General features: G+C 35.2%; 1 protein-coding gene across 3 annotated transcripts in view; it reads left to right on the forward strand.

Moving 5' to 3' along the window:
• Positions 1–12864, forward strand: part of ACBD6 (acyl-CoA binding domain containing 6) — a 203191-nt gene that overhangs the window by 68430 nt on the left and 121897 nt on the right. For all 3 annotated transcript variants that reach the window (XM_007096192.2, XM_007096193.2, XM_042975537.1), the window contains exon 4: positions 980–1062. In XM_007096192.2, coding sequence (XP_007096254.1) covers positions 980–1062 — 83 coding nt within the window. The remainder of the gene's footprint in view (positions 1–979; positions 1063–12864) is intronic.

The following is a 12864-nucleotide window of genomic DNA, read 5'->3' on the forward strand; positions in this document are numbered from 1 at the left end:
GCACAGAGAGAGAGAATCCCAAGCAGGCTCCACGCTCAGTGCAGAGCCTGATGCAGTTCTCAACTCCGTGACCCTGGGACCCTGACTTGAGCCAAAATCAAGAGTTGGACGCTCAACTGAGTGAGCCACCCTGGCTCCCCTAAAAGTATTAGTTTTGATCCTAAGACATTTATGTTTAGAATTTTGATTTTGGCAGGGTGTCCTGGCCTAAAAACTGTCATTATTGCAGGAGATGTGGGCTTTTGCAGAGATTGCAATTTGAACCTTTTAGACAATAACATCCGAGTTTACTGCTTCCATATTATATGTTTTAGAAGAATCTTATTTCTAAATTAATCTTAATTTTGTGCTTTTTGAAAATATTGAGGGTCAGGGCCTATTGAATACTTAATTTTGGAAAGTGTTTCCATAACAATTTGCTTCTTTTTTTTCATTTATCTTAGGTCATAATTTCCTTTCCTTTCTCCTCCACCTTCTCTCCTTTATTTTTGCCACCAAAAAAATATTTTTTCTTTGTGTTTGAGTTTGAAGTTTTAGTATGGTTTAGTTTTTTTCTTATTTGGAAATTGTAATTTTGTTAATAATCTAGGTATGATTTTCCTGATCATGTTCATATCTGGTATTTATAGGTCATATTTCATTTTCATTTTTCTACATTGAGCATCAATATTCTCCACAGTGAACATAGCATCTTCTAATCAGCTAAGGGAATGGTGGGCTTCAGGTGGCTCCAGAGCTCAGTAGTGGAATGACCTTGGTTTGCTAGTGGGTACTCATTCCATTACTCTGATGACTTGAGAATCGTTTTGCCTTTTGGGTACCATCTTGAAATTGTTACTGGGGCCTCAGAGAAATTGTGGACCTCAAATCTTTAGTATTCCTTAGCAAAGTATTATTTTGGAACTATTTTAAATACACACTGCCTTAATCCATGTATCTTTTTCCACCTTCCTTCCTCCCTACCCCTGTCCCCATACAGTTACCTGAGAAGAAAGGAAAAGAAGCAAATACTGGTTTTGGTGGCCCCGTTGTTAGTTCTCTGTATCATGAAGAAATCATCAGGTAATTTTTCTTCTGGTATTGGGTAATAGGGATACATACATACATATATATGTGTATTTATGTGTGTGCATATGTATATGTGTGTTTGTGTGTATTTTTTTTAATCCTGAAAGCTTCAATTTGTGAAGAACTTTTTCTTAATGTGAAATGAAACTGATTTTGGTGGTATCTCTAGGAGGATAATAAATAGCAGGAAAGAATTTTTTAGGTGTTTTATCTTTGAGATCAATAAGTGTCTGAATCATTGCCAGATAGTAACCTTTTCCACCATGTAAGTAGTTGGTAGGGCAAGGTTTTGTGTCTCACACAGTCTAAAGCTGTGGATTTTTGTTGTTGATGTTGTTTTCCTCAAAATATCATCATTTCTTCGTGTGTATGTGTGCATGTGTATTTGTGTTCATGTTTATTTACAATACTGATAAAAATGCCATTATCCTTTCTTTTCTTTTTTCTTAGTTTGGCTGTAATCTGAACTCAAGTATGTAAAGGGAGGTAGTGATTCAGTCTCATAAAGCTTGTACAATTTCTAAAAAATATTTATGTTCTTTTTTAGAAAACAAAGGTTTTTAATTTTTTGTTGTCATTGTTAAATTATCATTTCTTTTAAAGATTAGAAATCTTCTTGAGTATAAAACGGTACACCAAGGAGAATATTGTGGAGAGTCCTTAGAAAGTTAAACAGAATTACTATATGATCCAACAATTCTACTTTTGATTTTATATCTAAAAGAATTGAAAACAGGATCTCAGAAGACCCATGTTTACACACCCACGTTGACAGCAGCACTATTCATAGCAGCCAAGAGGTGGAAGCTACCCGGATGCCCATGGGCAGTTGAATGGATAAACAAAATGTGGTCTATACATATAATAGAATATTACGCAGCCTCAAAAAGGCAGGAAATTCTGACACATACTATAGAACATGGATGAAGCTTGAGGACATTATGCTAAGTGAAATAAGCCATTCACAAAAAGATAAATACAATATGGTTCCTCTATATGGAAGTATCAAGAGTAGTCAGATTCATAGAAACAAAAAGTAGAATGGTAGTTGTCAGGAGCTGGAGGCAGTAGGAAATGGGGAGTTGTTATTTAATGGGTAAGGAGCTTCAGTTTTCCAAGATGAAAAAGTTCTGGGGACCAGTTGCACAACAGTGTGAATAATACTTAATACTACTGAACTGTATACTTAGAAATGGTTAAGAAGGTAAATTTTATGTTATGTAGGGTTTTTTAACTACAGTTAAAGAAATTCTTCGTGATTATCTCATATTATTTAACTAGGATCTTAAATTTTATGTATAAAATGTCTTGATTAATCTTTTTCTTTCAGTACCATGTGAAAATCAGGAAAGGGATTTTGTCCTGCTTTAAAGTCATGTGGCACATTCTACTAAGATTTTTACCTTACAAACAAATTTAAATAAGAATCTCTAATGCTGTTACACTTTTTGAGTTACCTGAACTTTATTTTTCTTACTTATATACATGAAATGAATGAGCAGTAATTTTTTTAAATTTTTTAAAAATGTTTTATTTATTTTTGAGACAGAGAGAGACAGAGCATGAGCAGGGGAGGGGCAGAGAGAGAGACACACACAGAATCCGAAGCAGGCTCAGGATCTGAGCTGTCAGCACAGATCCTGAAGCGGGGCTCAAACTCACAAACCGCGAGATCATGACCCGAGCCGAAGTCGGACGCTTAACTGACTGAGCCACCCAGGTGCCCCGAATGAGGAGTAATTTTTAAGTGGAAAATTGGGTTCACCTAAATTTATTTAAGGGAAATATCTATCTTTATTGAATAAAGAGTAAATTGTACCAAATATGTATGCTGCACTCTTGCAGAAGAGTTTGCTGACATTATCTCCCACATGAAGATGTAATGATAGGACTCTGGGGAAGCATTCTAGGAGGAAAGTTATTGCTTCCACTATGAATCAAAAACTTTAAAAGCTCATAGTTTCCCATTCCTGACCAGTCATTTGGTACTAAAGGTCCTATCTTGAATCTGTTTGCAGAGTAAGCATATCATTGTTACAGATTAAATGTTTATTTGGGGTGGGATAGGGGAAGGCTGATGAGAAATGGAGGGGAAAAAGATACTTTTTAAGGCTGATTTGGAATACATTTGCCACTCTGATCCCTTTTTGGGACCCTGAGAACTCTGAGGAGCTCATACAGTTTTGAGGAAGCATAGTTTAAAAACTTTTTCAGAGTTAAACCCCCGCTTCCCCTCAGCCCTTATATAGTGGTTTACTTAATTTGTATATTCTGTCTTTAGAGTCTTCTAAAATTGGCATCTTAGAACTTTAACCCTACCAATCAAAATTTATTAAGTGTTTAAATCAAATCAGTAAAACCTTTAGAGTCATTTTTCTATATATTAAGAGGAGAAGTTAGTCATTCCTTCTGTTTTCCTGTAAGTCCTTTATTCACACTTGTTACAGCATTTATCACGTTATAACATATTAAATAGAAGTTTTAAAAAGCCTATATCCTGGAGTGCCTGGATGGCTCAGTTGATGAAGTGTCAGACTTCGGCTCAGGTCATGATCTTGTGGTTCATGAATTCAGGCCCCGCATCACGCTCTGTGCTGGTGGCTCAGAGCCTGGAGCCTGCTTCAGATTCTGTGTCTCCCTCTCTCTCTCTCTCTGCCCCTCCCCTGCTCAGGCTCTGTATCTCTCTCTCAAAAATAAATAAACATTAAAAAATAATAATAATAAAACCTTGTATCCTTTCTGTTGAATTTTTAGTTTTTGGAGGCCAAGGATCATATTGTATCCATTTCTGTGTTTTGAGTGTCTGAGGAAGTTCCCAAAACTTAGTAGGTTATCTAGTAAAAGTACCCAGAACTCAGGAGGTATCCATGGCTCTTCCTTCAGGGAGCTGATAATTCAGTGATTGTTGCTCGCATAGAGTTAACCTAGTGTTCATATCATAAAGCAAAGAGTGCTGGTTTGGTTTTCTTGTGATAATACCCATACTCACTTATTTTCCTAGGCAGTTTTTAAAAATGTGTAAGCTATTTCCTTTCCTAGTTAGATTAAATTAAGATTATGTCTTGACTTTTTAAAAAAAATCATTATACTTAACTTTCTAACAGTATCAGTTGTCTATAAACAATAGTGATCTTTATTTTGTGTGCCAATTTCCTTAAGGGCTCCCAAAGCCTAGTACTTTTCCAAAAAACATTCTGAGTACAGTTTCTTTTGGAATGTCCAGTGACATGGCTGATTACAGTTAAACATTACTCCACTGGAAGTGAAAGTAAATATCTGGATAATTGGTGTATTTCTAAGACAGAATTAAACTATCCTGGAAGAGTTAACCTACCTGCTTATCCTCCACCCAGTTCCTAAAGAAGTCACTCTTAGATTTAAATCAAATATTTAGAATTTTGACCATGAGAGACAATAACAAAATAACACAGCTTATTTTCATAAAGTACAGATTTGAATTCATCTCCTCACACATTTATTATGAATCTGTCAGACAAACATTGTGGATATTTGTGCTTCCCACCTTCACTTTTGAATAGTATGTTCTTAGTATTTTTGGCATCTATAGTATGTTTAATAAATACTACTCCTTAATCCGGTGAAATATGAACCTCTGCTAGGGACAAAACTGATTAGTCTTGGCCTTATTTTTTTAAGTCATCTAAATTTTCATTCTCTTGGTGTGTATTTTGGAACATATGATTAAGATATGAAACAGTAGGAAACATGAATGTGAACCACTGAAAGCCTTTTAACTGTTTCAGATGTTAATTTTGTCACTACTAACGGAATCACAACACTTAGTCATTTTCTTGTAATCGAGAAGTCATTTTACAGTTGAACAGGATTCCACTATAACAAACTAGATCATGATAAAAATCATTCTAAACTGAAATGTTGATTATTTCAGTAATGGAGTAGAGGTGGTCCCTGTTGTTTCTAAAGTATAAAAATGCAGTTGCAGCAATGAAAACAGGCTGTTTGTTGGAGTTTGTGTAATCAAATTTTGCTTGTGCTTAGGTGACATATATCTGGTATTTTATTTTTCCAACAGGAAGTTGTGCTTTAACTAATTGCTAATTGCAGTTTCTTGGCAGAATCACGCTCAACTGAAGTGAAAGTGACAGGTTTTAGAGTTTTAGAAATGTCAAATGGCAAACTTAGGTGAAAGGAAAAGTTTTCTTCTGTAGAACCATTTTTTTAAAAACCACTAAAAAAGTATTTTGAAGATCTGTTTTAGATACTTTAATATATAAACCTCTAATTTTTTTCCCCCGTTTTTGAAGATCAGGAAAATCAGTATCTAATAAACTCATGTATTAAGGCTTGGGCTCCATTTTTGTGGCAGTTTTCCTGACTAATGTGTATTGTAGGTGATAAGTTAAAGGCCCATTTTCATTTTATTGTAAATGTTCTTGAGCCAAGGGCCACTGGGGCCAATTCTGAGCTTGCTCCTTGCCTGTTGTGGTTCTGACCCTTATTTCCACTCTGTCACAGAAAGTGACAATATCATGTCATAGATACAGATCTCTGTGTTAATATTCTAGAGCCCTGACACCAATTTTTCATTATGAAGCTGGTTAATTGTTCTGTAGTATAATGGAGGAGATACAGTGTGAGGCTAATTAAATACCAAAAATTATGAAGCCAGACTGCCAGCATTCAAATGTTGATTCCCTCAGTAGTTCTGTGACCTTGGACAAGTTACTTTATCTACAAAATAGGGGTAACTGTATTACCTTTCTCATATGACACTTATGTGAATTATTTGAATATGTATACATAGGCATCCTAGAATAGTACCTGGCACAAAATGAGTTACTATGTAACTTTTAACTTTTATTAACATTGTTATACTCAGCACAACCCCCACAACAGGAACCGACAGCACAGGGCTCAGGTTATGAGCTAAAAATCACATGTCAGCCTGGTTATAGAATTAGGTACAGGTTGTTTGCTTTTGCAAGAGAAAATGGAAAACAAGGAAGAAAGAGCCAGTGCTATTAGAATCTGTATTAGAACTATAGAAACAGGAGAGTAACAAATCTTTTAACTCAAAGACAGTTGCTCTAGACTTGAGATCAGTTGTGTTTCATTTATACTGCAGATGGGCATAAAAAGCTCTGATTAATAAGCATAGGGCTTTGCAAAGAGTCAAATGCTTCTGCACTACATATACTGACTCACTTAATAAGAAACCACTTTTGGTGACTTGTATACTTAGAAGGTTTTATCTAGAAGATGGCACATAAACTGAGAAATTAGGGCAAGAATTAAAAATATAATAAATGAAGCATGTACAGTGTCCATTCTACCCTGCAATAAGATTTGGTCCTCCTTGTTATATTTTGTACTTTGATGCTATGTAATCTATCAGAATTTTATTAATCCCACTTAGACAGGCAGCCATCTGGACCTTCTCTAAGCAAGACCAGACCAGTATACAACCAAAATGATTGATGGGCTCTGGAATTGATTAGTTGTTCTGTGAGACAAATGAACTGTTTTGGCAGAAAATACCAGAGGTCACTGCTGTGGTCAGACACAAAAGCCTGTAGAATTTTAAAGAGATGCTTTCATCATTGACTTAGAAAGTTAAAAATTTTAAACAGTAATGGATTTTGAAAATATTTAAGAATTATCTTTTTATTGGCTGCTCTTTAGTTCTGAATATAAAGTGGAATAATATAAATATAATTCACAATAAAAGTGATTATACTTTAATTTTGTATTTGTGATGAAAATATGAACTGGAATGATAGTCGTATAGAGGCCTATCACTTACACATAAATTGTACTCTAAAATTTTCCTGAAAGAGGTGTGATTGGAGAAAAAGCTACAACATATATTGTTTTATTTTTAGGTGATTTATAAAATCAGATGGTATAAAACTCCATTCAGTTATGTATTCAGCTTCACATCGTTAGATAGCAATCTGTTTGAACAAATCTATGTAAGACTCCAAAGCTTTAAGAGAATGTGTTATACATATTTGTAGTTTAAAATTTGAATATTTGGATTTTTTTGCTTTCAGTTGGCTAAGTCTTTCTGGGATACTACTGTCCCATTGCCACCACTGTCCTTAGCACCAAAAAGATTATCCTGCTTCCTTACATCTGTTTGGCTGGTAGTAGTGAAAACCTTCCCTGTTTCACTGTGTTGCCCATGATCAACATTGTGTTAACACTTTGGTGATAGGTGATAAATTGGATGACATATGTCTTGTTACATTCTGGTTATTCTTTGAGGACTACACAAGTGTGTATAGGCAAGTGGGCAACTCCCCCTTGAGAATCTGACTGCTCAGAATGAACTTGAGTTATGGATTTATTCAGCCTGTAAAACCTCAGCTGGCATAAATAATTGAGAAAGCAAAGGTTTTTCTGTGGTGCATACCTCAGGGACTCATGGCTCCCTTCCTCCTCTCTACCCTCCTTTCTTATGAAAATGATCCCAGTTGCACTCCTAGATAATAACACACCAAGCAATTAAAAGCCATGGGTGGCTGGAGAGAGGAGAAAAGGTTTAGTTAATGAGCTTTTCCTCTTCCAGTGCCCAGGAGAGCCTTAGGAATGACAAGGCGATTAAAGCGAAGAGATAATTATAGATTATGTGAAAATGGGTCCCTTGAGACAAGCAGGTCTTGCCATAAACAGTAACTGTTGTAAGAGTCTCCTGGCTCTCATATTCACCCTTTTCTTACGTGCTTAATTTAGCTCCTGTGTACTCAGTGTCCTGATGCCAACCAAGCATCTAGGCAGATCCACCTGTTTGTAGATCAACAGCCCTTTCTGAACAAGAGGTCATTCCTCAACTAAAACCATCATCTTCTCCTCTCTCCTTTTCTTTTTTCTTTATTCTTCCCCCTCTTCCTTTTCCTCACTTTGTTGTCTCTTTTCTCTCTGCTCCTCTAATCTTATCCATATCCTTATATAGTACTTGTGAAATGCTAGACACTTAGACTTGTTTACAAAGTTTAGTGTGTGTATGCACTATAAAGATGCATATGAGTTATGGGTTTATTGTATCCATTATAATAAAAAGTGGTATATGTGTTACACATAATATAAATAAATGTTTTCTGCTATTTAAATGCTTTAGAGACATAAAGATATTTTAAAATGTTAGCAGAGATGTTAGCATTGTGAAATAGTCATCTTCTTAATTATCATTTAATTATTGTCACCTATTCTGTCAATACTGAAAGCAAGCAATTTTGGTTCATTACATTGCCTTTTGATTTATAAGAACTTTGCTGATTGCATTGTATACAGTAATAAATGATTGGTGTTTATTAAAGTTGGAATTCTCTGTGAAAAGGACATTGTTATATTACATGATTTTATTTATAAATTTTACCCAATATAAAATTTTATATATGTATTAGGTAAGTGTTTTACCAGTATTTTATGTAAAATATGTCATTTCTGGGTCTCTTATGTCACACTGGTCTACTGTCTCCTTTAGCCCTTACTATATCAAAAATTCTGTTTCCTCCTGTTCCAAAATAATTCAGATCCACCTAGTTTTCATTATCGCCACCATCCTGCCTTTTGCAATACTGTCACTAAACAGTCATCGTCTCTTGGCTAGGACACTGCAGAATGGTTTGAGAACTAGATTCCTTTTTCCTTTCCTGCCTCCTCCCCAGATTTATAACTCATATCATTGTGTCACTCTCCTACTTGAAGCCCTTTTAATGGTTTCTTATAGCGAGCGCTTAGGATAAAGTCTAATATTCTTTAACATTTCTTACAGGGCCCTTCATCATCTCATCTTATGCCAGTTTCTCCCCCGCCCCACCCCCATACTGACTCTACTCCACCTACATTGGCGTATTTTTATTTCCTTGGAGGTCTAATTAACATTTGTTAGATGAATTGATTGATAGTGTTATATAAAGGTATATGAGAAATGACCCCAGTGTACAACATGTGTTAAAATCTTAATAATATCAGCTAACATTTATGGACCACTAATTATGTGCTAGTTACTATACTACATGTGTTATATATATTATTTCAGTTAATCTTCAGAATGATCCTTTAAGCTGTAGGTATTGATATCCCTATTTCACAGATGAAGAAACTTAGAAAAGTTAGGTTACTTGACCAAGGTCACGTGGTTTGTACTCTGCTGTTGCTACACTATACTGCCTCTGAGATGGTTGAGGAATCCTTGTGTACTGCAATTAGTGAAATTAATTTTGATAGTTGTTGTTATACGAACAGAGTGAATATCTTCAATTTAAACTTTTAAAGCCCTTTTCCGTTTGTTTTTTAAGATGTGCTTTACCAGTAAAATTATATCATCATTATACTGATGATGTTTCTTTTGGATTCATTGACGTTATTGATTTTAGACTTACCTTAATGTTTGAGAATGTAACTCAGCTCTATAGAGCCCGTTAGCCAAGGATTCTATAGATGTTTCTGATGTGGCCACTGGTTTTCCAGGATTTGATCAGAATTAAAATAAACTTTTTCATATGGACATTTGAAGTATCAGAAATTTTAATCAACTATTTTAGAGTTAAGTAGGTTTTAAGAGGTAGAAATGCATTTTTAGTAACTAGTGTCTATAAATCATGGCTAGGTAACTTCTCCAGAATAAGAGGTTATCTTCAAGAAGTACCTGGGACATTGATCTTTCCTTTGTCATTGCTTCCTTGAAAAAATGTGAGAAAAATACATTAACAGCATATTAACAACTTAAATAAGATAACAGATAGAACTTTTTATTTAAGGCTTTTTAAGAATTTTCTAGACCTACCAATAAGTACGCTATAATATAATCCTGTCGAAAATATTTATTATTTGGTGAAGAAGATATTGTCGTTACCACATAACATGAAGGGAGAAAACTAACTGGTTATGTACTATAACTGTGTGAAAGTAATTGCAGATATAGTAGCAGTCTGAGTGGGAGGATTGTGATTCATTATCTATAAGTTCTTTCATCATTCACCTGTCCTTTTGGCACTGTGTATTTTGAACCTACCTATTTTATTGACTCTAAAACACCACTGGTTTAAATACCATTAAGAAAAAATGCCACTAATTAATTGTAAGAGTCTACAGATTATAAGATTTATCAGAAATGTTAAAATATGAAAAAATTTGTGCTTTTTGTTTTTGTTTTTTTTTTTTTGAGAGATCTTGCAAGCAGGGGAGAGGGGCAGAGGGAGGGAGGGAGAAAATCCCAGGCAGTCTCCATGCCCAGCATGGAACCCAATGTGGGGCTTGATCCCACAACCCCAAGATCATGACCTGAGCTGAAATCAAGAGTTGGATGCTCAAATGACCAAGCCACCCAGGCACCCCATTATTTGTGTTTTAGAATCAATGAAACATGGCAACTTTAACAAAGAGTTTCTCGATGTCTTTTTGCCATCTAGGATTTCAGAAATTATTTTAAGAACAACACTGCAAACAACAAAAACCCCACTTTTGTAAGTGTCTTGATCTGAATGCTAGGTTTCTTGAGCTTAGTTACTGCCCCAGCATTGTTTGCCTCCTCTAGGGCGTATGACCAAGGTATTTCAGAGAGGATGTACTATTTACAAGATTTTATCTGGAGGACCATAGTATAGACTCTCATTTATGGTCTTTGTAAGATTGATACTCGAAAACAGTGTTTTACGATGAAATTAACATCCAAAATTTTAATTAGATATTAATTAAAAGTGGGATTTTTTGATGTGCTAAATAGGACAGCTCTGACTACTATTTAATTCTTGAGATAGGAGCTGACTTTACCAATTTGCTTCTCCCAGATAAGTCTTTCACCAGCTTTGCTAAAAACCTTTGAGTAAGAACAGATTTTTTCTTTCAAGAGAGAAGCAACTATAAACAAAGTTAAGATATGCTTGTATTAATTTTTTTATATTTGTAAATTAAAACATTCTTTTTTTAAGAATACAGAGTATCTTAATTTCTATGTAGATATTTTATCTCCGTTTCTAAGGTATTGATAGTTTAGTCATATCAAAGGTTATATTTAGATATATATGAAATAAAGGTTGTACATTTACATATAAAATACAAAGGTTATATAAAAAAGAATTAGCATTAGACTTTGGGCTTTGTATTTAGCCTACAATGATAGAATGTTGATAATTTAGTCAGTGAGATCAGTAAGATGACATAATTATTTCCTAAAGTTATATTTGGACAGAATAGCAAGTCTTTACCTTTCAGATTGACAACTTCTGGCCATATACTTGTCAAGTGAATTAAGAACTTAAATTCCTACAAAGAAGGTAGTATTCAGCAACAGCACTACTATATTTTGTAAGACAGGGAGCAGGCTTTCATCCTAGAAAGACTGGCTCCTAAGGAACTTCACAGTGTGTTTTTAGTGAATTTATGTCCATTCTTCAATCTCAAAGATCTAAAAAAAAGACACGTAGGTGAGCAGACTCTCAGAGACAGAGTAGTATGATAAAATTCATCTGAAACTGTGGTATAAACTAAAAAAGGCTTATTTATTTACCAAAGGCTGTGTCTTTGTAGTAATCCAAGTGTTTAGGTACCCTGGGTACCCTTTAAGTATTCAGGAACCCAGACAGACAGATTAATAGGTGACCATTTGTGAATATGTAAATAGGTGAACCATTTTAAGAGTTACTTTAACCAAAGTTCTAATGAAGCCTCTTGAACAAACTGTCTCCCAGCAGAGAAATAACTCAGGATTTTTTCCCCCTCAAATTAATTGTTTCTTTTGGTCCGAGTTCAAAATTGGCTTCACTTTTCCCCTCTTATGGTTTATTGCTAACCTTACCTCCTACTGAGGATAGTTGCTTTTTCAGGTTGGTTGGTTTGTTTTAGATATGCTAAGGTTAGTGTCTGACTCCAGTAGCTCTTTGGGTCTATATCTGGTATCTAATTTATCTCTCAACACTCTTGAGCGCTTTTTGTTGTTGATGCTTTTCCTTTTCTTTCTGTTCTTTGGAATATTCTTTCTGTTCTTCAGGAACCCAGCTGGCTGGCTGGTCAGTTCATCTTCCAGAGAGATAGGATGTAACGTCAACTCTTCTGTAGTGCTTTATTTGATCATCCTTAGTGGATTAGCCCACTCCTTATTTCAGGCCTCTACTTTATAGAATATTGGGCTAATTTGACACTCAAAACAACTTTTTGCTATTGTCGTCCCTAAGAGAATTTTGGAAGACTATGTTCTCCTTTAGAATTTTATGATAACATCTAAAATTCTTATTTAAAAGTTTAAGTGTATTACAAAGGGCACAATTTCTGGTGTTTTGTAAATAATGGATTTTATAAGAAGAGATTTTATTTTGAAAGAGAGTGCAAGCTTGTGAGTGGGGGAGGGGCAAGGGGAAGGGAGAGAGACTCTTAAGCAGGCTCCACACTCAGTGCAGAACCTGACACAGAGCTCTATCTCACAACCATAAGATCATGACCTGGGCTGAAACCAAGAATCAGACACTTAACCAACTGAACCATGCAAGCACCCTGTGCAAATAATGAAATTTTAAAGTAAATAGATCACTCTTTTAGGTGAATCTAAATACTATAATGATAATCCATTTTTTAAAAGTTTTGCTTCGTTTTTTTGAGAGAGAGCAAGAGTGGTGGAGGGGCAGAGGGAGAGGGAAAGAGAGAATCCTAAGCAGGCTGCACCACCCATTGTGGAGCCTGTCCCAGGACTATGTCTCACAGCTGCAAGATCATGACCCGAGCTGAAATGAAGAGTTGATACTCAACTGACTGAGCCACCCAGGTGCCCCTATAATCCGTTTTTTAAAGTACATGAGCATACTACCATTGAGAGGA

This window comes from Panthera tigris, chromosome F3, assembly GCF_018350195.1.
Source record: "Panthera tigris isolate Pti1 chromosome F3, P.tigris_Pti1_mat1.1, whole genome shotgun sequence".
Taxonomy (NCBI): domain Eukaryota; kingdom Metazoa; phylum Chordata; class Mammalia; order Carnivora; family Felidae; genus Panthera; species Panthera tigris.